This window comes from Zeus faber (assembly GCF_960531495.2).
Source record: "Zeus faber genome assembly, chromosome: 13".
Lineage (NCBI taxonomy): Eukaryota > Metazoa > Chordata > Actinopteri > Zeiformes > Zeidae > Zeus > Zeus faber.
In genome coordinates this window covers 23,723,328-23,750,496 of record NC_137198.1, presented here as the reverse complement: position 1 = coordinate 23,750,496, position 27,169 = coordinate 23,723,328, and the positions used below count along the sequence as shown (strand labels likewise).

At 42.7% G+C, this 27,169-nt stretch overlaps 1 protein-coding gene across 1 annotated transcript; it reads right to left on the bottom strand.

Moving 5' to 3' along the window:
* Window positions 1-19: 19 nt before the first annotated feature.
* Window positions 20-27,169, bottom strand: wdr35 (WD repeat domain 35). Its single transcript, XM_080011723.1, has 27 exons — window positions 26,962-27,169; window positions 26,517-26,634; window positions 25,357-25,428; window positions 24,124-24,216; window positions 23,908-24,036; window positions 21,525-21,658; window positions 20,153-20,318; window positions 19,619-19,764; window positions 19,190-19,315; window positions 18,387-18,572; window positions 18,004-18,064; window positions 14,518-14,662; window positions 14,039-14,120; window positions 13,178-13,231; window positions 12,962-13,071; window positions 12,645-12,870; window positions 11,717-11,797; window positions 11,382-11,518; window positions 9,769-9,972; window positions 9,390-9,536; window positions 9,159-9,291; window positions 7,143-7,253; window positions 3,716-3,880; window positions 2,436-2,576; window positions 2,179-2,335; window positions 1,521-1,761; window positions 20-596 (listed from the first exon to the last, which is right to left on the bottom strand). The coding sequence occupies exons 1-27, from the start codon at window positions 26,983-26,985 to the stop codon at window positions 440-442; spliced, it is 3,546 nt and encodes a 1,181-aa protein (XP_079867849.1). The 5' UTR covers window positions 26,986-27,169; the 3' UTR covers window positions 20-439.

Below are 27,169 nucleotides of genomic sequence, written 5' to 3'. Positions count from 1 at the left end.
TCACTGCTGTAATTTAAAGGGCTTTTGCTTTGAAATTCCACATTAGAATGTCATGAAACTATGTGGAAACATGAAGTTCCCTTCACCGCAGCACTTGTTACAGAAGCCAACGAAAAAAATGACAGTGCAGACCATTTGATTGTGACAACTGCAGTACAAACCACTGCTGGTCCAGGATAGACGAAGTAGGCCACTTTGATCTATTGTCCCCCACACAAAAACAAGTCATGTAAACTAGTTCTATGTAAACTGGAAAGTGGAAACGCCAAACCTGGCATTTGGCCGCTGTTTTTACATTATCAATTGTAATGTGGACGTTTCATTTCCCATTTCTAATCCAAGCATACGATCTAAATCCAAAAAAACACCCAGATTTTTGGATTTGTAATTGGATACGATTCATATGTTTTCCGCCACTCAGGGGGTGTACGTTGCGATTCTATGGTTCAGCCAGGGAGGAGTGGCACAGCGGGCAGTAGTTGTAGACCTCGATCAGCTGCTCCACGGCGCAGTGCTTGCAAACGCTGCACATCCACATCTGGTACTCCGGGATGGGGCGACCCGTCACGATGCACGTCGGCAACTTCCCTTCCCCCCTGTCAACGTTAAGGTTTCGCAATCAGCTGGTGGGAAAATGCATTTGGGGAAATGTCTGTCGTGAGTCTTTTCAGTGGCTCAGGAGTCACTGAAAAGACCGGGGCGAGCGAGTGGGGCCAAGATTCATATTGAACGTGGCGAATCTACTCTTGGCACCAACATTAATCATTCTGACGGAATCAAATGATTCCCGAGAATTCCATTCACGACTCCGAGCCGAGCCGACGCCTCTGACTCTTGTTCACCGTTCACAGGAAGTCCTCCCTCGCTCACCGTGCGTCACGCCAAACTGAATCAAACAAACAAAGAGTCTGAAAGAATGTTAACTACTCTCTTTACCGCGTGACTCGTCCAGAACAGAGTCGCCCAAAAAAAAAAAAAAAAAAGAGTCTAACCTTTCGTCACGAGTGAGAAATGGAGTCTCGAGTGACGGCTCTATACAAACATATTGCTGACTCGTCAACAGTTCCTGTGACACCTACACTTCCCCACAGGGATGAATACAGTTTTATCTTATCCCATCTTAAATTGAAGTGTGCAGAACCGTTATTTGTCAAAAGTGTGTCTTTGACTCATTTCGATTTCAAGAATGAATCTAAGAAGGCTGTTGCATTAAAAAAAATAAAAATAAAGTTATCCATCTCATTTAGAATTAATTTGGAAACTCCTAAAACTATTGGATTTACATCTGGTACATTTAGGCACCAGAAGGTCATCTTTTTACCTCAAATAGCTAACTGAATTGCCTATAAATAAACCTGTATCTATTCTGAGGGTATAGGTTGGTAAAGGGTAAAACAAAGACACTTTTACCTTGTTGATACATTAATAAACTGGATGTGTCAACTACGTGTGCAGTACCTAACATTTATATACACTTTTAGTCATTTTTCGATGGTAATCAGGCTTTTCCTGCCCCTCACCCGTCCTGCGAGCCGTCCATCTCCAGCGGTCGGTTGTCCTTGGGGCTGTGGCGGGTGAAGATCTCCAGCGCCAGGTCCTCGTAGAGCTGCCGCTGCTCGGCGTCCAGGTTCTCCAGCGACTCCAGCTTGATGAAGGCCCGCGAGCAGCTGCCGAAGGCCCGGCTGGCCGACGAGCAGATGGCCAGCAGGGAGTAGATCTCCACCGCCGGGATGATGTCCTCATAGTCGCGCAGGTGGAGGGCTGTGAGGGGGCGACGTACAGCCAGCCGGACATGAACGCAAAATAACCCCCTTCCGTTTATTACACAGCGACTTACCGGCTCAAATGATACGTTGAGGTGGAATCTTGACTGGAGATGATTTTCTAACCGGTACGACTCGTCTTAACCACGCAGGCCGGAATCATTTTACAACCCGAGATTCAACAGCCTCTCTACAGACAGGGCCAGGCAGGTCGCAACAGGCTGGCGGTTGGCGCCATAAAACCGAAAGCCTTCCAAGCGCAAATTAGACCGAACTCCAAATGACACTGCCGATGAACAGGTTGGAAAGCACAGTTTGTGAACTTCGTCCGGACAAACATTAAACACGTTCGCGGGCATGGATTGTCCTTCAACTGCCTATTGGTATTCTTCTCACACTCGTGCGGAGGCGGTACCTGTGCGCATGGCGTTCTCCATGTAGCCCTCGTACAGCTGCCTCTGGGCCAGCAGGAAGAAGTGGTAGGCCTCCGCTCCCCGCCAGGCGGTGTCCACGATGCGGTTGTCTAAGGAGGTGGCGTCCTCCTCCAGCAGTCCGGCGAGGGCTGACGTAGCCTGGACACAAAGGCACAAGCGGGAACTATATATCATTTACCTGAAGTCCCAGAACGGACGGCAGTAACCGGAAATCAGAGGAATTGCGCCCTAACCGTACCTCAGACTTCTTCCCTTGGGCCTTGCTCTGCTGCGAGGTCTTCACCTGCCCGTGATAGTTTTCAACCAGCAGCGCCGCCAGCACGTACAGCTTCTTCACCCTCAGCGGCCTGCTCCGCTTCTTCGCCTCCTCCTCCGCTATCTGAAAATCCACCGCACGGTGTAATATACATCAGAACCAAGCCTGTTTAATGTTGCCCTTTTGTGAGAATGAGGCAGGAACGAAGACATTTTAGGAGAAGGGAAAAAATACATTACAAGTACTTAGCTATGATCTTCCAGATTATAAAAGGCACTAGTTGAACTAGGTCCTGGTACTTGACTAACCATTGGAGACTTTACATGTTTCAAAAGATTCAGGAGGGTACGATGGGGACGGGATATTGTGAAAAAAAATATTGAAAAGTTCTGGTAGAGTTTGACTGACCACCTGAACTTTGACATGCAACGTTTGTTTCATTTATAGTTCATTTATATCTAACTCGCCAACTACCTAACTAACTATCCAACTATCTAACTAACTAGCCAATTACCTTACTAACTAGTCAACTACTTAACCAACTATCCAACTAACTAGCCATGTATCTTACTAACTAATCAACTACCTAACTTACTAGCCAACTGTCTAACAAACTAGCTAATCACCGTACTAACTAGTCAATTACCTAACTATCTAACTAACTAGCCAAGTACCTTACTAACGAGCCAACTACCTAACTAACTAGCTAAGTACCTTAATAATTAGCCAACTAAACATCTAACTAGCCAACTACCTAATTATCAGACTAACTAACTAGCCAGTTGCTGTACTAACAAGACAACTACCTAGCTAACCAGCCAATAACCTTACTAACTAGTCAACTGCCTGAATAACTATCCAAATATCTAACTAACTAGCCAAATACATTACTAATTAGGCAACTTCCTAACTATCCAACTATCTAACTAACTAGCCAATAATCTTACTAACTAGCCAACTACCTGGCTAACTAGTCAACTACCAAACGAGCAACTGCCTAACTAACTAGCTAACTAGTCAACTACCCAGCTAACTAGCCAGCTACCCAGCTAAATAGCTAACTACCAAACTAAGACGCCAGCAACCTATCTAACTAGCCAACTAGCTAACTAAATCGCCAACAGCTTAGCCAGCTACGAACAGTAAAACACCAGAGCTTTAAAGTTGAATTGTTTTTCTCGTGAAAAGTTCATAGTAATTGAAAAAATGTGGTTTCAGCAGCTTTTCAGCTTGTTAAGGCCCGACAGGCGCTGTGAACGCACCTTGAACATGAGTTTGGCGGCGTCCAGGAAGTGGTGGGCTTTTCGATACAGCTCCACCGCCTCTAGAGTTTTGTTCTTCTCCAGCAGGTGCGACGCATATTTACCGAGGAGGGATTTGATCTCTTTCATGTTGTGGTTCTTGGCCAACTCCACGGCTTTGTTCCACTGAAAAGCAAAGCCAACATTATCATTCAAATGGAAATGTCACTATACTGCAATCTTCAGAATTCAACTCCATTTCAATGCATCTCACAATCCCGAAAGCTCAAAATAATCCCGAAAACGAGAGTAAGGGTTAGCTGTAGAAGTACCTCCAACGTGCCATTTAATGACAAATTAGGGCCCTGGCATTTTGAACAATGGAAGAGCTTCAGCCCTTTTCAGACATGCAGATTCTGTGTGTTTCAAACAGGAAAAGTCAAACGGAAAGCCTCCCATTACAGCCGCAGCTGCACAAAGCCTCCCTGTCATTGTGATGTCAACAGGCACATTAGCTCAGCGGGAAGAAGCTCCTGAAAGGGAGGAACCTGATGCTTACAATCATTTACATGTCTCCTTTGAGGCTCGGAATCTGCCCCTTTTACTGTGTTTGTTGCCAGAGCAGATGTGGCAAAGGCAACCCTAACCCTGACCCTAACCCTGACCCTAACCCTGAACCTAACCCTGAACCTAACCCTAACCCTGACTCTAACCCTGACTCTAACCCTGACCCTAACCCTGAACCTAACCCTAACCCTGACCCTAACCCTGACCCTAACCTAACCCTAACCCTGACCCTAACCCTGACCTTAACCCTGACCCTAACCCTAACCTAACCCTGACCCTGACCCTAACCCTGACTCTAACCCTGACCCTAACCCTGACCCTAACCCTAACCCTGACCCTGAACCTAACCCTAACCCTGACCCTGACCCTAACCCTGACCCTGACCCTGAACCTAACCCTGACCCTGAACCTAACCCTGACTCTAACCCTGACCCTAACCCTGACCCTGACCCTAACCCTAACCCTGACCCTAACCTAACCCTGACCCTAACCCTGACCCTAACTCTAACCCTGACCCTGACCCTAACCCTGAACCTAAACCTAACCCTAACCCTGACCCTGAACCTAACCCTAACCCTGACCCTAACCCTGACCCTAACCCTGACCCTAACCCTAACCCTGACCCTAACTCTAACCCTGACCCTGACCCTAACCCTAAACCTAAACCTAACCCTAACCCTGACCCTGAACCTAACCCTAACCCTGACCCTAACCCTAACCCTGACCCTGACCCTAACCCTAACCCTGACCCTAACCCTAACCCTGACCCTAACCCTGACAGCCTGAGTGCGCTGAAGCTCAGCTTTGAAAGGTCTGTGTAGGAAAGATCCCACATCTGAGACAGTACAAGCAGTATATGATGCTGTGGGCTCCTTCATGCATATGCAGGCAAGATATTCAAGATATTCCAAAACATTCAAGATGTTCAGAATACTCGAGATATTCAGGATATTCAATATATTCCAAGATATTCAGTATACTCAAGATATTCCAAAATATTCAAGAGGTTCAGAATACTCAAGAAATTCAGGATATTCAAGATGTTCCAAAATATTGAAAATAATCAGGATATTAAACATATTCAGGATATTTAAGATATTCCAAAATATTCAAGATATTCCAAAATGCTCAAGATATTCAGGATACTCAAGATATTCAGGATACGGGAGATATTCCAAAACAGTCAAGATATTCCAGATACTCAAAATATTCAAGATATTCCAAAAAATTCAAGATATTCCAAGATACTCAGGGTATACGGCATAATCAAGATATTCGGGATATTCAAGATATTCCAAAATATTAAAGTTATTCAGGATACTCAAAATATTCCGGATATTCAAGATATTCCAAGATATTCAATATATTCCAAGATATTCAAAAATTTTCAAAATACTCAAAATATTCAAGATTCTCAAAATATTCAGGATATTCAAGATATTCCAAAATATTCAAGATATTCAAGATACTCAAAATATTCAAGATATTCCAAGATATTCAAGATACTCAAGATATTCAGGATATTCCAAAATATTCAAGATACTCAAAATATTCAAGATAGTCCAGATATTCAAGATACCCAAGATATTCCAAAATATTCAAGATATTCAAGATACCCAAGATATTCCAAAATATTCAAGATATTCAAGATATTCAAGATACTCAAGATATTCAGGATATTCCAAAATATTCAAGATATTCAGGATATTCCAAAATATTCAATATATTCAAGATACTCAAAATATTCAGGATATTCAAGATATTCCAAAATATTCAAGATATAACAAGATATTCCAAGATATTCCAAGTTATTCAGAATATTCCAAGATATTCAAGATATTCCTCTTTGGGTGGAAGGAGAGGAGATGGCTGTGGAACATTGGGAGGCTGTTCTTAGACGGGTGCATACCTTGTCTGTTTGCGTCAGACATGCTCTGATCCAATGGACAGTTGTCCACCACCCAGGACCAAAGTTAGACTTTCCAAAATCGATGATAATATTGAGCCCTTGTGCGATAGATGTCGTCAGGCCCCTGCACATACAGTATGTCTGGGTCATGCCCAGCTCTGTGCAATTACTGGCCAGGAATTTTTAGTACGCTGTCTGTGATAACTGGGACACTAAATGATCCTAATGCCATTACTGCTGCCATTTGGGGTCATTCCGTCCCAAATACCATCCCCTAAACTCCAATCAGATCGCATAGCCTTTGTTTACATTACTGGCTACAAGTCTGATACGGATTAAATGGAAATGACCAACACCCCCCTCTCAAACTTTATGGTGAAGGATATATTCAACCATTATACAGCTAGAAAAAAAGTTTTACAATAAAAGCCTCATCCCAAAAAAAAAATAAAAAATAAAAGATATGGGGCCCTTTCTTGGCATATTCAGAGGAAATGTAATTCCCAGTTATCCCTGAATAAAAGCCCAGCACAGTTACACTCTGGCCTGGAGGGTAAGAAGCGTATGATGTATTGAATGTTATTTGTGGAAACTGATCAAGTTGAGTGACTTTTTACTGTATTTAACTGTATTTCATTTTATTATAGTATTTAAAAAAAATACTGCTGTCTTTTTTGCTTCATTGTTGGGTCGTTACTGTTATTATTACTACTACTATACAATTATTCCAAGATAGTCAAGATAGTCAACACATTCCAAGATATTTGAAAATATCCCAAGATATTCATTGTGGGTGTAAAGAGATCCCATTTCTTTCAGCCTTTGTGAGACCCACATAGAAAGGACAGCCTGTACTGTGTTGTGTGTGTTGAACAAAATGCTTAATGGAGACGCATCATTTGAGAGACGAAACATCACTTATTCAGAAAGGGGTGAAATCAGAGGCAGGTGCTGCTAGGTGATGCCGCTCACCTGGTTGAGGTGGACGCAGGTGTCGACGGCGGCCTTGGGCTGGTTGCACCTCAGGTAGGCGCTGACCGCCTGCTCACACATCCCCACCGTGACAAACATCTGACCAATGTCCTGACACCGAGAGAAAAGGGGAAGGGATAGATAGATAGATAGATAGATAGATAGATAGATAGATAGATAGATAGATAGATAGATAGATAGATAGATAGATAGATAGATAGATAGATAGATAGATAGATAGATAGATAGATAGATAGATAGATAGATAGATAGATAGATAGATAGATAGATAGATAGATAGATAGATAGATAGATAGATAGATAGATAGATAGACAGACAGACAGACAAAAAGAGAAAGATAGAGAAAGATAGACAACACATTCTCTATTTAACACACATCATGTATTGAGAGCACATTCTATATATAAAATAAAAATTTGAAACACATTACACCGCGTTCCAAATTATTATGGAAATTATAATTTTCTCTGATTTTCCTAAATAGTCGATGCAAATTACAGTCAGTATGATTTCCAAGTCATCAACCGTTAGAGTATAATTTGAATGTTATTGAACAAACCTCCCAATGATAACAGTATTTTTTTCAAAAATAAAAAACTCAAAATGCGCTGTTCCAAATGATTATGCACAACAGAGTTTCAAAACATTTTGTAGGTTGTAAAGAACTGAAAATGGTCATTTGTTGATTTGCAGCATTAGGAGGTCATAGTTACTGAAATCAAAAGCTATTTCAATCAAAAACATCTTAACAGGCCAAGTTCCATGTGAACATAGGAGCCTTCTTTGATATCACCTTCACAATTCTTGCCTCCATTGAACTTGTGAGTTTTTGGAGAGTTTCTGCTTGAATTTCTTTGCAGGACGTCAGAACAGCCTCCCAGAGCTGCTGTTTTGATGCAAACTGCCTCCCACCCTCATAGATCTTTTGCTTGAGGATGCTCCAAAGGTTCTCAATAGGGTGGAGGTCAGGGGAGGATGGGGGCCACACCATGAGTTTCTCTCCTTTTATGCCCATAGCAGCCAATGACACAGAGGTGTTCTTTGCAGCATGAGATGGTGCATTGTCATGCGTGGAGATGATTTTGCTACAGAAGGCAGGTTCTTGTTTTTGTACCATGGAAGAAAGTGCTCAGTCACAAACTCAATATACTTTGCCGAGGTCATTTTCACACCTTCAGGGACCCTAAAGGGGCATCCCGCCCTCTCCCCATGATTCTGGCCCAAAACATGACTCCGTCACCTCCTTGCTGACGTTGCAGCCTTGCTGGGACATGGTGGCCATCCACCAACCATCCACTACTCCATCCATCTGGACCATCCAGGGTTGCACGGCACTCATCGGTAAACAAGACTGTTTGAAAATGAGTCTTCATGTATTTCTGGGCCCACCGCAACCGTTTCTGCTTGTGAGCATTGCTTAGGGGTGGCCCAATAGTAGGTTTATGCACAACTGCACAAGCCTCTGGAGGATCCTATACCTTGAGGTTCGCTGGACTCCAGAGGCACCAGCAGCTTCAAATACCTGTTTGCTGCTTTGTAACGGCATTTTAGCAGCTGCTCTCTTAATCCCATGAATTTGTCTGGCAGAAACCTTCCTCATGATGCCTTTATCTGCACCAACCCGTCTGTGCTCTGAATCAGCCACAAATCTCTTCGCAGTACGATGATCACGCTTAAGTTTTCGTGAAATTTTGAATGTTTTCATACCTTGTCCAAGGCATCGCACTATTTGACACTTTTCGGCAGCAGAGATCCTTTTTCTTTCCCATGTTGCTTGAAACCTGTGGCCTGCTTAATAATGTGGAACGTCCTTCTTAAGTAGTTTTCCTTTAATGGGGCTCACCTGGCAAACTAATTATCACAGGTGTCTGAGATTGATTTCAGTCATCCAAAGAGCCCTGAGACACAATACCATCAAAATAAATTAAATGTTTATGACACTTAAATCCAACTTGTATAATAATTTGGAACGTGGTGTATGTAGTACTAGTCACCGGCAGCAGCTTGTGGTTCTCTGGCAGGGAGCTGGTTAGCCTCTCCAGGCCGTCGTAATCCTCCAGCATGTAGTAGCACTCTGCCAGCCTCTCCTGGTTCCTCCCCTGCAGGTAGTACTGCACCGCGTTCACCCTGGAGGAAGGACGACAGGATGGACAATACGCTTCCTTTCCAATGGCCAATTAAGATGTGTTTTTAGAGCCAAGATGGCCGACGCAAACGGCGCATACCACTTCTGTCGGTCGGCAAAGTAGTCTCCGATGGCGTTGTAGGCCTGCTCCAGCAGCGCGTCGTCGCAGTCCCCTGAGCCCGTGGTGAGCAGCTGCAGCACCCGGAACCAGTCGCCCAGTTTGATCCTGAGGCTGATCGCCAGGTCCCTGAACGGAGGGAAAGAGAGAGGGTTGAGTTTCAAATAGCAGAGTTCTAGAAACAGTTCAGAAAAACCAAACTTCATCCCACCTAAAGACTGAAAGAAAAAGTTCCTGGTAGTCGCAGTAATTTTCCCAGATGTATATTTTATATTTCACTGGTAGTTCCACTTGTACTAATACTACTTATTGTAAGTCACTTTGGACGAAGAGCCTGATCATTTATGCTATGCTATCATACCTGCGGTCCATGTCCAGGTACATCCTCTCGGCCTCCTCGAACCTGCTGAAGTAGGCCGCCACCTCGGCCTGCTTCATGGCTTCGCTCTGCAGGTTGCCCAGGCGCTTGACGAACTCGATGCCCTGGTAATCCTTGCAGTGGACGAAGGCCTGCTCGGCCGTCTTCAGGTCCAGCTTCTGCAGGGCCGCCTCTGCCAGGAGACGCCTGGAAAATAGCAATGAACGGTTTTGGCTGGTGTGCGGAGACTTTTGACGACGGCTCTTCTCGTTTGTGAATCAAGAGACGAGAGTCAGTGAATCAAGATTCATTGGGTCAAGAAACAGTATGTTGAGAGTCAGTGCGTCCAGAGTCAGTGCATCCAGAGTTAGTGCGTTCAGAGTTAGTAAGTCGAAAGTCACATTGAATCGAGAGTCAAGAGTCTGTGAATCGAAAGTCGTGAGCCAGTGAGCCAGTCGAGAACCATTTAATCAAAAGGTGAAAGTTATAGAAAGTGTGCCTGGCTGCAGCTACCAAGTCGCTGCCAAAACGAAATTATTTTGCTGGAGTGACTCCTGACTGTAGATTTAAAAGATTTGTTCACGACAAACAAATCGTTCAAGAGTCTTTACATCACTACCATAAAATGCAGATCATCGCGAGCGGATCAGTTTCTGACTTTTTTGTGGGATCGTTAGTACTACAAACATATTATTAAACCAATATGATAGGATTCCTATACTGCCTTAAAATAAATTTATTCTTCTGTTACCGTCTTTGTGATATGAAAATACACAATATACACAGCTCATGATGTTATCACTCACAGCTGGAGTTGGTGGGAAGAGCATGCAACACTGTTAAGGCCCCCGAATGCAACGGCGATATTGCACATTTCGGTTTAAATGACCATCATTCTGTGTCCAACTCACTATGAGATTAAACGGATCAAATGCGGGAGACCTATTCATTTTCTTATTCACACGAATAGCTCCAGGCACCAAGGACGGGAGGCGTCGGTTTTGGTTTCCAGGGTTTGCCTACTGTATTTGGAGGGCCAACGCGAAAACCCAAACGGCAGCCAGAGAGCTCCTGCGGATGACGTCACTCCGGGCCGCCGCCCGGGCCGAGTCTCGCCACAAATCCGTGACACAGCGTCAGGGAAAAGTGAGGACCCTCCCAAGGCATACATTCAGGTCAGTGTGCAAAGCCGCCCTTGAAGCCAACATTGAGCGGTTTTCTTCTCCTTTCTGCCGCCAATGTGGGAAAAATGTTACAAAGTTCCAACGCTATCTCCAATCAACCAAATAACTCTGAAACCCTTATAAAACAACGAACCCAAGACCCTGAAAGTCCCCCTGACACCTCCAAAAAAGTCCGCCTGACACCTCCAAACACCATCCTCCAAACACCATCCTCCAAACACACACACACACACACACACACACACACACACACACACACACACACACACACACACACACACACACACACACACACACACACACACACACACACACACACACACACACACACACAACACATATCTCTGGAAATCTATGTCGGATGTAAGTTGTAAATACAGACTAAAGTCGGGATGGACAGATCGGAGGCGACTGAACCTGTGATTCATTTACCAGAGTCGTGGGTGCGGGTTGTCCTCGATGAACTGCGAGGCGTCTTCGATGCCCACCTTCTCGATGAGGGCGCGGCTGTCCCTCAGCGAGCGGATCTCAAAGTTGATGAGGTAGTCCTTGTTCGGCCTTTCTGGGTCCTGTAGGGAAAAGAATTTCGTAAACGCACCGCTGAATAGTCCATTCAAGCAGAAACACAACTTTTTTGGAGTTGTGTCTGGAGGCAGACATATGTCATTCTTCATTCACAGTCAAACATTTTAGAAGTTGAATTCAATGGTGTAACGATACAAGCTTAGACAGAGGCACCGAACTGAATTTTTGAATCGTTTATTCACCTTGAGGATCTCGTCGAGCAGGACCGATTTGATTTCCAGGTCCTCGAAGTTACAAATGTATCCCGACGTCTGGATGGGCTCCTGAAAAAAAACAAAAAAAACCCCAAAACAACATTAATAGTAATTTTTCTATGACAAGATATCAGCCATATTAGATCTACAAGGCCTAATTTTTTAAATTTGTTCCGACTTTGTTTGCCGTTCAGCAAGCTACAGTCTATGCACCTCATACCTTTTTATTCAATTTTTTTAAGAAACACAGCAGAATTATTTTTTAAATACTCTCTCATCGTCTGCAATTTATTCACAGACAGTTGGTATTAATTCCTCTTTCTTCTAATTCCACTTTTGTTATTTCCCCAGCCGTGGGTGGAGTTACTCAGATGGGGGGGGTTCTAATTCTAAAGTGGGCCCAGTGACGTATGCAACCGCATGTATCAGGACATGTTTTCTGAAAAAGGCTGCCCACAAAAAACTGACTGGGTTGTCAGATTTCACAGTTTGTGTTGCAGTAGGCCCATCAGAGACCCAAATGTATGTGCACAAACACTGAAAAAGTGAGTTTTTCATAATAGGACCCCTTGAAACACCGTCATATAATACAATAATAACAGGGAAGACAATGTGATAACATTGAAATAACTTATATGTACTCATTGTTATCCATGTCTGTTTTATGGCATACATATTTATTCACCCTATACAGTATATCCATCTATATTTATAATTTATACCCAAAACCATACTAGCAATCATACCACCACTATGCCCCAGCTAGTGCCTTTTAACTTATCATCTCCATAGAATTGCATTTTGTATATTTTGTTTATTTTTGCATGTTGGCTTTTTTTCCCCTGACTGTTAAGTTTCTTTTTTTTTTTTTTTGAGACACTAGTGCCACTGCCAATGCCAATCTGGTCCGTCTCACCTCCGGGTCGAGGTTCCGGAACACGTACATCCGGGTCTTCTCCATCATGGCGAAGTGGTCGGGGTTGTCGTTGGCCCACTTCATGTCCCAGACGTCCTTGCGCTCGAACTTGGCCGGATCGCCAGTGGCGGCGCTGGCCTGGCTCCCGGGGCTGTTGGCCGGAGCGGGACGCGACTCCAGGTTCAGCAAGGTCAGCACGCCCGTGATGTTGATGACGGCCAGGCGGCTGGAGGGCGCACAATAGGGAGACGGCAATGACTTTATTTTAGAATCGGTTTGGACTCCCATAATACTGTCAGGAAAGCGAATGCGCTTGCCTGGAGTTGCAGTTCAAGGAGAGGTGGTACGCTCTGCTGGTCAGGGTGTATTTCTGCACCAGGGCCACATTTGGGAGGCTGTAGCGGTGGAGAACGCCCGACTCGCGGCCCTTTATTTTACACACCGAACACAAACGTGTAAAGAACAAACTATTGACAAAATAATAAATAGACTTTGGTTTAATCTCGCTCTAGCGAAGCTGAGTAGTGACGTACCACAATGAGCGTTTTGTCCGTCGCCGTAATACAACAGATGGGATCCCGCGTCACCTGAAGTTGATTTTAAAAAAAGTGTGATCAGCATATAACCGCTCTTATCCTACATCGTCCTTATCGCGTACATAATATGTCGAGACTATTTCAGAATCAGTAAATGTGTAAAAATGAAATATATGAAAATGTAAATTTTCATATCATTAACAATTATGATTAAAATATATACAAATAAGCCAAAAACACAGAACAGAAATAGCCTAAATATATAAAAAATATCCAGAATATACAAATGTGATTATATGCACAGGGTAAATAATTGGTCTAGGTATATAGGGTGTAAATTATACATTTTTACTAGGTATTTACCAAGTTATTACAGAGTCTAGGGTGTTATAAATGGGTTATAACAATTAGATATTGTTTAAATCTGCCAACGCACACTGGTTGAAGCACTTTACTTTTTCACATTTATTTATAGTAGTATTTGCCAGGTGTCACAAACTACAATAACTCCTGGAAAAAGAAAATAAAGTAAAATTCTAGTAGACAAGCTTCATCGAAAACCGAAATAATGCTCCATCGTCTTGGACGGAAATAGAGGACGACCTAAAACTCGAGCATTTCACTTAAATTTCAGATTTCTGGAAAACAGCAATGGTGACCTGCTTCGACGATTTGACATTTTTGAATGTCGATATGTTTTTCGTCTGTGTGCTAAGAATAGATTCAATCTCCGTGCGGCCACCCCAATTCAATAAAGCCACAACAAAAGCACAATTACTCTTGTGCTGAACTTGTGGAAATCTGTATTTAGCCACCCCGCGACCCCCTTTCCACTTCTTTTTTTGCTTGTTACGTAACTGTGAAGGCTTTGGCCAAATCCAGACCGCCTCCGCCCTCTGTGGCACCGGCTCCGGACGGAGTGCTGTCGATGTGGTAGACCCTGGAAGAGGCGGGCGGGGGAGAGAGAAATGCCAGTGAAAGAGAGACAGTGAGGGGGAAAATGGATAATAACTAAGGGACAAAGAGGAAAGAGGCAGAGAGAAAGGGGTTATTTACTTGGCAGGGGCGGCAGGATCAGCCTGGCAGGACACCGGGTCTTGCCCCGGGCTGGGCCCTGCGTCTGGGACAAGCTTTCTAGACGCTTTCTATTCAGGGCCGATGAATGGATATCTTTCACTGTACCGTCAGTGCAAACAACGCTCTGTGCCGAGGTTCGGGAGCCAATGAAACGCCTCTGTGCTATATTGCCTCCCTGCAAAAAATTCCCGCGGTGCGCTCGATGTGTGCCGCAATTTACGACACCGCGGCCGTTCCAGGGATTTCTGCTCGCCACTCACCTCTCCCTTCCTTCCTTGCGGGTTCTGGTCACCTGGTTGATCTCCAGGGCGGTCAGCTTTTTGGCCACGCGGTACTGCCACATGTAGAAGGCCTCCTTGGAAGCCACGATCACGTGCGTCTTCGTCATGGTGACAAACAGCGGATCTGACAACGTGAACGAGAACCAGGAGGAGATGCAGTTTCAATGATGTCAGTGTGGTGTTGGAACTAATTTGGAAGAACTCGATTTGATGGTGTTCCACCCTGGCTGCTGTGGTGTGAGCCTGATAAGGACCTACAGTAACACTTAACTTGGTTAAGTCATGCCAATCAGGGCTCAACACTAACTTTTAAAAATGGTTACCAGGCTGGCAACCAGCCATCAGCTTTTGGTTGCCCAAACTGAAAATCCGGCTGCCGTTTTTGGTCACCTTATATTTTGAGTAATAAACATACTATGCAGTTATAAGTCAACTTAATGATGAAAATGTGACATAAAATAATGTTTAAAGGCTTTCGGTACAGTAACCGAACAAAATTCTGGGTAGTTCGTGTTTTATCTGATACCTTACAGAATTGTAATCCTGTCAAGACAGACAAGAGCTGTGATAACACTCTCCTCTGGTCACACTTGGCCTAATCCCACTTAGCCTCTGTCACGGTCTCACTCTTACACCCACAACATGTACAGTGTATGTTCACCACACAGACAATAAGAATCTCAGCAGTCCTGTTTGTCCCCTCCTTGATAACAATGGTAAATTCTAATTTGCATCTTTCCATTTAAAAGTAGCTCTCCACTAGATGAGGTCTGAGCCATGTTCATTATTAATGCTCTCTGTCTTCAAAAATAAGAGCTGGTTATTGTGTTGTAACGGCTAACAGCTGTTGAAAAATTTGACCGAATTGACTATAAAAACTAAAGACATTTCCTGTATATTTTTATTTTGGTTCGTTTTGTAAGTACACAATATCGTTTCAGTTAGTTTTCTTTTTTTTCTGTTTAGTATAAACTAAAATGTCTTTTCACACCTAGTTGTAGTTGTTTTGTTTAGTTTTAGTTGACTGTACAGGGATGCAAACACATGTATGGTGAAAAAAGGTCTGAAATACTTATGGTGGTTGCCGAACATTTTCCGAGTTCCCCCGATCGCATCACTTTTAACACGCCTTACAGTTTTCCGAGCCCGTGAACGCAGCATCACTCCCTGCTTTGGAGTGCTTTCAACCGGAGACTAGAGCTGTTGTTCTAATGTAATATCAGAGAACGAGTGCACTAGTTCTTCAATCACGGATGGCGGCATTCTCTCGGACAGATAAAAAAAAATTAAATAAAAAATGCTGAAAGGGGTCGCCCCCAAAAAAACCCTCTTCGGATTGGTTTGACGATTCACACAATTAAGTCACCCGACTGAAGTGAAAAATGCGACATTCGCCAAAGCGAGTTGTTTGTCATGACTGCAATAACCTTGCTCTACTCTCGTCCCCTGGTTGACTCTCCGGCTGACAGCGCTGTCAGCAGCCCAGCAGGAGAGTCGCTCCATTGTGTGCTGGCATTTTATAACTCAACTATGAGCAGGAAGCACACTTTTACCTTCTCCGACTGTGTGGAAATCTGATGTTTTCACATAAGATTTTGAAGAACAAAGGTATTAAAACAACGTGAGTAAACTAAATGCACCATCGCACGTGAGGTGTTCTGGTTCCGACTGTAATAGCAATATTAAAATATCAGTAACCATTTCTGTTGAACCCTGCCAACACGTAACTCAGCATCTCAAGTCAATTTTGCTTAAAGCTATTGTGAAAAACTCACTTTTTCAGTGCTTATGCAAATACATTTGGGTCTCTGATGGACCTACTAATGCCCCTTTCCCACTGCACCAAAAACCCGGTAACCCCCGGTAACATCCGGCATTTGTCTTCAGTGGGAAAGGAAAAACCCGGGTTTCAGTTCCAGGTCAAATTACCCTGCAATAGCCACGGGTTTTTATGGGCTCCACCTCCGATCCACTCAGGGTGCCAACAGGACACCCGGGTTGACACACTCATTTTGGCCCATTTACAGGAGCGTTGTGATGCGTGTTGAAGTTCCGGACGTTGGCATGTTAATAGACAAGAATACGGTGTATCAATCGATCATTTCATATGACATGTCAATGGGCTTTTCCTATTGACAGTAGACAAATACATTTGGGTCTCTTCCACTTGCTTATTTTTCGTGGGTTTATCCGTGTTTAAAAAAAACAGGTATTCCTGCTAATTTTGGTGTAGGAACATCATAAATGAAGCATCAACACTGACTCAAAAGGAAGTCAACTTTTAGTCCGTTTATACAGAGTTGAGTATTAACAACTGACTATCCAAATATAGAGAAACCAGATCTGGTGGAAATAGGCAGAATCAAATATAGAACATATACGACAAAACTAACTCCATTTAATCTGCTGGAAGCCAGGTCTATCCCTCCACGTGTAAAGGTAGTGGTTGGTATGCCCTTTGGGGTTAAGAAGGCCTTATTAAGCCTCCACCCTTGTTTATTTAGCTCGCTCGGTTAGATGACCCACATTCAGCCCAATTGCAGCTTTGAACTTTGGGCATCACGCTGAAAAGGAATGCAGAACGTCTGTGCAATATGAAGATGGCCGCTAACCAAGCCCTCTACCGTAGGATGTGGTGGGCCCAAAGTTTATCTGATGATCCGACAAGTTGTCCTCAAGGACTTTGCCGACCTTTGGGCCAGTAAGGTCCAGAGATGACTGTTACAAAGCCGGTTACCAAACTCCACCGGTGGTTTTCTAATGTTAAGTACAATAAACGGTTAGGGGTTAGGTGTAGTAGATGGGTTATGTTTTAACAGGATTCCCATTGGGAAGGGTCACAGGCTACAATATAATGGTCCCCCTCTTTCAGAATAAAGGTAAGTATAAGAAGTAGGTATTTGTTTATAATTTGAATTCATTTCCTATTTTCTCCTTAATTTATTTTAGTTAATTTTCAATTTGAATACATTTTAAATGTTCTCCTATTTTCTCCTTACAGGCTCCAAGGTCTCTCCAGGTAAAATGTAGTTAAAAGGAACTGCAAAACACTAGTGAGTATGCTAAAAGTTAATAATTTATAAAATAGGTAAAAATGAATAAATACAAAACAACAAATGAATAAATAAATAAGAAATAAAAAATAAAAATAATTAAAATTGTAAGATAAATATAGGTCAGCGTAACCAAGATATGTGTAATGTTCTGGATAAAAAACAAGTCAAAAATAAGTAAAAAGACAGATAAGAGATAAGTGCTAAAAGAAAATGCTGATTACATCTAAGTAAAATAATTGACTAGGGGTCAGGGCTACCTCTAACCCCTAACCCTAAACCCTGAATAGGAGAGAACTCTAAAAATCAGGAAGGGTCAGCCTTTATTGGACCAAAGACACCAAAAGACCATACCACCATTTTGAAACTTTAAGCAAGAAACCTTGACTCGCTTTCCCACGCACCCACTCACCGATGTCGGTGTACTTTGAATCCAGTGGTGTCCCGATGGAGTTACACAGAACCAGCACGTACTGCAACACAGATACCAGCGTAACGTCAACATTTAACAACATGTAGCTCCTACTTGATTAGTTGATTTAATGAATTAGTTGTTAGTGGGTTTTGGTTAGTACGTTACCCTACCCTAGCGTGACTCGTCGACTCCACGTCCGCGTCCTCCTTCATGGCGACGAGTCAGAAAAACGAGTTAGAAAAGCGGAAGGCGAGACATGCAGAGAAGCATTTGGGACGGCCTACAATACAGTTACAGGATGTCCAGAACGTCCATTTTGCCTCCATCATGGTACTTTTCTCGGATCCTGGATATTTATGTGAGGACCGATTCCCGTTTACCTGAGGGTGGGTGTCGTCCGCCTTGGTGGCCAGGATGCAAAAGTCCCCCGAGGTGGTGATGGACATCAGACTCTTGACGTATTTGACAAACTTCTCGTTATTCTTGGTGTCCCAGAAGACCACGCAGTACTCCTGGCGCTCGGGCTTGGTGCAGGCGTACACTACCGTGCTGGAGCAGTAGCCCCACTGGGCCAAACAGAAAAAATAATAATAATCTATTTTGTGTATAAGTACGGCAGATTGAAAAGCATCTCGTCAGTATTCATCCACAATTAACAATAATTATTCATAATTAATACAAATGAATCACTAAAATGAATAATACTTATATAAAACAATTAATAATCAATAATAATTAATACAAATAATAATGAATGAAAACAGACGTTTTTACTGTGGAATGTCTTTGGTTAATAGGCTTATTGCCAACATTTTGTTTACTGTTTAAGGCTCATATTTAGGTTTATATTAAGGCTTATATGTCAGATTCATAGTACATCCGCATTTCTATCATAAGTTCATCTTCCTGGTTAACTGTTTATTACATAAGTTATTGTATAGGATCGGCTTTTTTTTTTATTAGATTTACTTTACTTAGATTTACAGTTAAAATTAGACATTTTATTGTGTACAGTTAAATGTTTGGTTTATTGTATATTTTCAGATAGCTAGAAAATTATACTGAAGTAGCTCATTGAACTCCATAGTTTCAACTACAAATCTGTCCCCAACTCAATTTTGGGAAACAACTCTTTAAAAACCGCGCAAAATAATTAATAGTACTTCTAGGTTCTGATGTATACCTTGTAATCTGGCCTGATGTTGGCAAAGAAGATGGAAGAGTCCACTGCCAGGGCGATGCGCAGCCCTCCTCCCTCCCAGGCGACGGCTGTCATCTGCTTGCCCGGTACCTTCAGAGTTCTCAGATGCTACCCCAGCACCAAAAAAATAAAATAAAATAATAACGCCAGAGTGAGGGGTCGTTCTTGTTAAAACCATGTTATTGCTTTTTGCAGAAACCTAGTATTCAGCACTGACCAGACAATTACCTGGTTAAATAGGCACAATTCTCAAAAGCCAACCCATTCCAGTCCCAGAGTGACCCATTTTCCCACAATTTTTTTTTTTAATGGAGATCTGCTACTCACAGGTGTTCAAATAAAACACTGAAATTCACTTTCCCAAGTCAACAAAGGAAGGGTAATTTCCTGTTCCAAACGTGGATCTTGTACCTCTCCAAAGGGCGTGTAGAACTGGACCACGTTGAACTCTTTCTCTGAGCTGGAGGCCCGGATGGAGCCCGCCACCGCCAGCACACTGCCGCACTGGTTCCACTGGATGCTGACCACATTCATCATGGTGTCGATGATCACCGGGTCTGCAGGGAAAAATAATAATCAGGACCGGACAACTCATCCAGAAATTGTAAAAAAGTTAGCGGGCCCATGTGCAGCCGGGAAGTTGATAAAGTTTCGATGTATAACTTTTCCATGTATTTTTCTGTCCTGCACTCCATTTTCCTATAAGAAACCTCTTGAGCACAATTTCAGCACAAAAACAGGATTTACGCGAAAACCGTCGGACACATCCTACGGCAAAGTAATAGCCACCCGCCGGGACCGAGCCGCTCAATTTGATGTATTTTCGGGAGCCTGTCAAATCTCAGGGACGGGTAGCGTGGCAGAAAAGGTGAATGATAGTAAGATGTAGTATGACTTAACTTTAAATCGTAACAACTACAGTTAGCGATGCTGCCGTTGGCTTACTCTCGTCGTTCTCGTAGCGCATGACCTGGCAGCGGCCGTTGTCGAAGCAGATGGCCAGGCAGGGGCAGTCGGGCTCCACAAAGCCCTCGGCCCCGGCGTACCAGTGGATCCCCGCGATGCTGATGGCTCCCATCACGTTGCCGAGGCAGCTGATGCTCATCTTCACCTGCCACCAAAAGGAAGGAAGAAGAACCCCAGTCTCAACCTTCATAGCATGACTGGATGTTGGACTGGAATAGCAGATGATACAAACATGGTCATGATGTTAAAAAATCGACACAAACCGACTAAAGCAGCTTTTCTGTGCTATGCGTAACTTGATCTGGCAAAAATAAATACTAAATAAATTATTTTTACGACATTTATAGGACAAAATTCAACAAAAAGTAGGACTTTTGAACAAATCATCTTCATCTTACAGTAAGTACTATATATTTGTCTGGGTAAGTAAGTATTTGGTAAGTAACTAGATCTGATTTGGTTATGAACAAGATCAGGGGTTCCCAACCACTGTGCCGCGGACCAGTGTTGGACCGCGGGGAATTTGCCACTGGGCCGTGAGAAGGCGGGCGAGGGTGCCCTATTTAGCCTGTGCTTTTCTATTTTGCAAAACCCGATCAGAGCAATCCAGATCAAAAACAGGCCAGCGAAAACTAATAAAAACGGTATGTTTTTATTGTAGATGTATTTATGTAATATTTATCTATATTTATATATCTATTATTTATTTTCCCTACTGAGCTGCACCGTCCGCTGCTTAACGGTTGCGGGCGGCCGCAGTGCGGGTGGGAAGTGTCCCCTCGCCGGGTCTGTGCTCCTCGCTCTTCTCGCCAGTCCCGGAATCAGGAGTGGAATTCCGAGTTTATTCTCAAAATACAGGGGTACTTTTTTTCGAGTGACCCTAATAACACTCTTAACTGTAGATGTATTAAATATATTTATTTTCTTCCATGCATAACGGGGAGACAGTCAGTTACTCTTTGTCCACTCTTACCTCGGCTGCATGTCCCGGTTTCTCAAAAAAAACCAAAAAAAAAACAAATAGAAACAGTCTGTTTTACTGTAGATGTATTTCATGTATTTCATTTTTAATTTCCACTGTGCTTGAGGGGGAGACTGTCACCCCCTCCTCTAGTCCGAGAACATTTTGTGCACTGCTGTCCGTGATAATAAAAAGGTTGGGAATCCTTGAACTACATGATTGTATGAACTGTTATTAGAACGGTTTCCTTTAGGTAGCTCGTGAGGTAAAAAATTAGGACTAACCACTTTTTGCTTCATCATGCATTTTGTTTCGTTTATTTAAGTTAGGCTCATCATGACTTGCCACCAAGTAGTACTGCTTTGTTATGCTCGCCGTTTTGGCACTTACAATGAAGTTTCCCTGGTTGTCATAGATGTGGACTTCCCCGTTGGCCATGCCGAAGAGGAGGATCTTGCTCTCTGGGGACCAGGCCACATGAGCAAGCTGAATTCCTTTTAGCTCCTTTCCCCAAATCCGGTTACCTAGAAAGAAAAAAAAAAAAAAAGTATAATACAACTCAGCAGCTGCTTATGCTGCGACGTAATGAATATGTGACCATTTAGAATCACATTTTGAATGTGACATCTTTCGCATACTATGAACATGTAGAATCAAGGCTTCAAAACAATGTATCGCTTGTGGGAATCAAGCAAAAATTTTGGAAGCTATGACTTATTAGAAATTAAGGTTTTAACAAACAGAATTTCTGAAAAAAAACAGGCTTTAAACTTTAAGAAAGGATTTCCAGACTTTTGCAGAACAGAATACACATTTAGAGACACAATTAGTGTTTTAAGTGGTTACATTTAGATAGTGCTGTTCTCCCTCGATGAGATAATGTTGAATGAGTTTTTCAGAAATAATATTTGAATCAGTCATTTATAAAAAATATTGCAAATGCATAATTAAAGTTAATCCTTTAATTTTAAATTTAAGTAATTTTTTTTTATTCTACGTTTATGCTCACCACACAAGCATGACCCCTCCATTGTTCTGGAACTTCCAAACATCCCCATTTCCTGCCTTTATTGTTCTTCAACAATGACAGATTTTAGAAAGTGGCCTGTTGTAGATGTTGTTGTCTTCTGGGGGCACCCGCTTGCTGCCGTCCGCTGCCGCCCGCTGCCAGTTCTGCAATATTATGATTGAGAGCTTCTTCCGCCCTCTTCTCACAATCCATAACAACATGGAGTTGACGTTTTTTACGGAGAAGTTCAATTGCTTACTTCTGGTGTTTATCTGTTGTTGTTTCTCTAAAACATTGTTCACGGATGTGACGTCAGCTCTTCTTCTTTATCACACAAAGAAGACATTAGTTCATTTATAACCTTATTTTATCAAAACGGTTTCACATTCTGACTTGACATCACACTGAATATGGAAGGATGAGGCTGATCTGCACGTTTGCATCAAAGGGAACCGTAAGATCGCCGTTTGCGCTGTTCAACAAGTGGGTGAGTGAAGGGAAATGCTGGTGGATCCGGTAGCCTAAGCCTTTTAATATAAGTTAAGTGAAAGTTAAGAGAGAGAAAACATCTTGAGGAACGTAAATCTGCTATAATCTTATATTGGACCAAGAAAGGAATTTCCGAGATTTTTTTACATCTAGCCAGCAGTACAGTGCTGCGAAATGCGGCAGGTTAGAATAGTGACTCGTATTTGATCTATCCTATGGAAAGGCTTTTCTAAAGCAATGTTTCCCAACCTCCCATTGAACACACCATCCGGTCAATCACTAAAAAAATCAGAAACTTGTATAACTGTGCTTATTATTGTGGCCTAATAATTAGTAGCGATTTGCGAACAATTCGTTCGTAGCAAACAATCTTTGAAATGACTCGGGAGTCTGGAGTCTTTCCGGAAAGAGCAAGTCAAATTTTGACTCATAAACTGAAAACAACTACTGAGAACTAAATTCAAGTCCAAGGTAAAAAAAAGAAACATTTGGCACACTTGACTCTTCTCACTCGCGCCCGCCCTGCGTCACAGACTGAATCAAACGCACAAAGAGAATCGGGAAGTGACCGACTCTCAAAAAAGAGAATAGTCTGAACTTTCAGTGTGAAACTTGGTCTGATAAACAGAGTTGATATTCTGTCTGGAACTGATGAATAAAATGAGTTGATTGATTGATTGATTGATTGATTGACCAACCTTGCAATTTTGATCTTGCAACATAAGAGCAAATTTTTCTATTATTACATATCTTGCAATATTTCCTCAGCGTACCTGGCGATCTCTCACAGCACAGTGGTTGAAAAACACTGTTCTAAGGTTCTGACTAAAGCCTGATTCCCACCCCATCCAACAAACTAAATCCATGAGAAGGAAGTCCATCCACTCTCATGGAGAGTTGTATTTCTCACACTAAAGGCTATGATGCGCTGCGGTGTGGAATTTCTGCGTGTGTTCGAGGCTTCGGGATGCTTCCAAATTTTTAAACTCATGCCACAAGTTTTGGTCCAACACTACGGCCGGAAGTGACGTCAGACAAGTTTTTTGTTATTGGAACTGGGCTTAAAACGAAGTAAATAAGTCACGTATATAAAATAATGACGTTGATAACGTTTCTCTCGCTGTTATATTGGAAAAAACAAGCTCTCCCATTTTCTCTGACGTATTTTGTGACGTGCAACTCTTGGCGCGGTTCCTCCGACACTAGGGGGAGGATGCGATTACGGACTCGCTGTGAAGCAGGCCTTAAGAGTCGGAGCTGAACCACTTGGCGTACCGTCCACGGAGCCCACGATCACCGCGCCGTCCTCGTAGACGATGCAGATCTTTTGTCCGTCCGCGTTCCAGCTCATGCTCCTCACCACCGACTTGTTCCGGTTGTTGATCATCTCTTCGCACCACGAGCCTGAGGGGACGGGGGGAACATTGACGGTGGACTCAAGCGGCTGTCACGCAGTGTGATATTTTGAGATAGTTCCACCGCGACGCTGACCTTCGTGGAGCATCCACACGATGATGAGTCCGTTCTGGTCACTTGTCGTCAGCTTCTGGTACTGCTCATTCCACGTGACCACTTGGACTGCACCTTTGCGTGCATGAATGGCGAAACAAGTTCAATTCAATATCCATTCTCATAATGTTCACATAAATCCAGATTGTGGTGTTCAGAAGTCATAAATATTCTTAGCTTAATTGTATATTGACATCTTTTCTATGTTCCAGTAAGTGAGAGTTTTTTCCCGGACGCCATTAGAACTGTCAACGCTGACCTCAGCAGGGGTCCTAACCGAGCCATACACTAGGCTCCACTACCTACTGTACTGTATGTAGCATACTGTACCGCATACTGTGTCACTGTTCAGGGTTGTTCGTGATGCCGTATTGCTGCGCCGTACTGTTGAATACTGTGCTGTATTATCCCAAACACTACTCCCTCTATTCACATTCACATGCCACTTTAATTCACATGCCACTTTAAATGCACATATCTGTATATACATAGGCATATCCTATCTATCACATCCTTCTATCCATTCCATTTTATTTCAATTCATTTTTATTGTATTTTATTCTATATATTTTTATCTTATTCTATAAGTATTCCACTTACTGTATTACGTTTTAGGAGTCAGTTAGTCGGTCTATTAGAAAATAATTTTCTACTTTTTATTTTATTTTCTATTTTTTCCTAGGACATATTGTGTGCTATCACCGGGTGCGTTGCATTACATTTCACTTCATATATGTATGGAAGTATGTATATGTATGTGACAAATAAAAAATCTTGAATCTTGAATCTTGAAGTGTTTAGAGCCAGAGTTGGTTTTTTTTGGTTTTATTTTGGTTTAATTTAGGGCTTTTTGCTAATTTATAGCTTTACATCTTTTGTTAATTATTGTTTACAGGGGGCGAAATCCACCCTAACCCTAACCCTAACCCAAACGACGATGTGCACGCATCGGGGGCATGGAGAGGGAGCAATCGGGGCACAATTTGCGCACCTGTCTCCCTCTCCGACGGCACCGACAATGCGCAACAAGAACTGTTTTCGTTGACAGTTTGCCTGATAATAATAATAATAATAATAATGACTACTAATACTTCATGATATACAGCTGTATGAAAACACATTGATGGGATTGCTTGATAACCAATTGTAAATTCTTACTGAAATATTCAGCCATTGGTGCCCTGTTATATTGTTCATTTTGACTGTATAACTTACCGCTGTGTCCCTCCAGAGTCTGGTTCATGGAGAGGTTACTGGGGGCGGCGAGTCCTTTCAGTTTAGCATCATCTGTTTAAAAAAAACAAAACAAAAAAAAAAAAAAAAAACACACACACATGACACACACACACACAAGTGAAGAAAAATACTCTTTGACCCATTTTTGAACCAGCGGAATAGATGTACTACAACCTACAAGTTATCCAAACTAAACATAATATACACATAACTGTAGAGATTTTTTTTTTGTTGCCAGATTGTGAAATCTGAATCACATGGGCATGAACGGGCAACAGTGGAACTGATATTTTTGTGCCAATTCCGGGAAGCTGAACGGCGTCGCATGAATAAAATAATAACATTTATTGACAGAGCAGATATCGCAGCTATTTTGTGAGAACATATCACAAATGGACAATCTTATTGGCAACCATCATCTGGAGTACCTAGATCATCTGGAGCAGGGGTGTTCAAACATCTGAAGCTTCAATTCACAATTTGCTGACTTGTGTTTTGCTAAGCGACTGTAAAAACACATAATGGTTTTGCTACTGAGTGACATTACAAGATGTTTCTTCTTCATAGTTAACATTCATGGGAGAAAATACATGACAGCTAAAAGTAATTCAACTCCACAAATAACAAACATGTGACATGCAGAAGCAGTATGTGTCTTAATAATATACATAACAGGTGGAAAATCTGGTGCATCTGAATAGAACTGATCTAGAGTATCTAAAGTACCAAGGCAAAAGAAGGCATTACGGAAATTGGTTAAAAACACTGATTTCTGGGCTGGTTGGTAAGTACATTGTGGTGGAGCACTATTGGCCCTTCAACACCATAAGGCTTATTAGGGTATCAGAGGGCAAACGAACACACTGGGATCTTTATGTAAGAATCTCCGCCATTACCGGCGGATTAGGAGCCAGAATGTGTTGCTGCTTATAATTCTCAAATCACCCCCCGACTTGGAGTTTGAACGGAATGCACATTTGCGAGTAGTCAACACTTCATCCCCTGTTGGAAAATCCACCTCAGCAGTAAGTCTACAAACTGCAAACCCTCCGAGGCCGGGTAGAAGGGGTTCAAGAACCGGTCTCGTAACACGCAATGAGTGGTTTTTGGACCTTCCGGCTCCCAGGGCCAGTTCTTACCTGTGTGGGTGTCGAGTTTGAGGACCCTCAGAAAGCCGTCCTCTCCTCCGCAGGCAATGAAGCCTTCGTCTTTGTTCCAGGAGAGACATTTCACATGGAGGTTGTAAGGGATGGGGATCTGTGAAGTCAGGAGAGTGCGTAAGCAAATATGAGAACGTCAGGGCTGTCGTCACGTCCAAGGCATTTGGGTTGATCGTTAATCGGCACACGACTAATTGTGAACACCTCCACAGTCGTTCTTGATTTTATTTCACTACAATAGTGCTCCAATGTCCCACTACCTGTTGCTGAGAAGCCAATTAGCCGGCAAGCCATTAGGACGATTTTACAAAAACATCTCTATGTGCTCTAATAATTGCGATCAGGCGATTATAAAGTCAGGTCTAAGTTACTTTTTTGTTGTTGTTGTTGTTGTTGTTGTTTTTTGTTTTTTAATCAAACTCACCTTCTTGCTCAGATAGATAAACATCGTGTCTGATGTGCAGAGGCTCCTCTTTCCACCTTACATCGTACTTTTTCCGCACAAAACGGTGTCAGGTATAAGCGACGCGACATTAGCCTTCATAGCTGAGCTAGCGTAGCAAAACGGCCGTGTATGAAAAGCAGCGTGGAGGTATAACCAACTGGCGTGTGGTCGTGAATTGCTTCTTTTA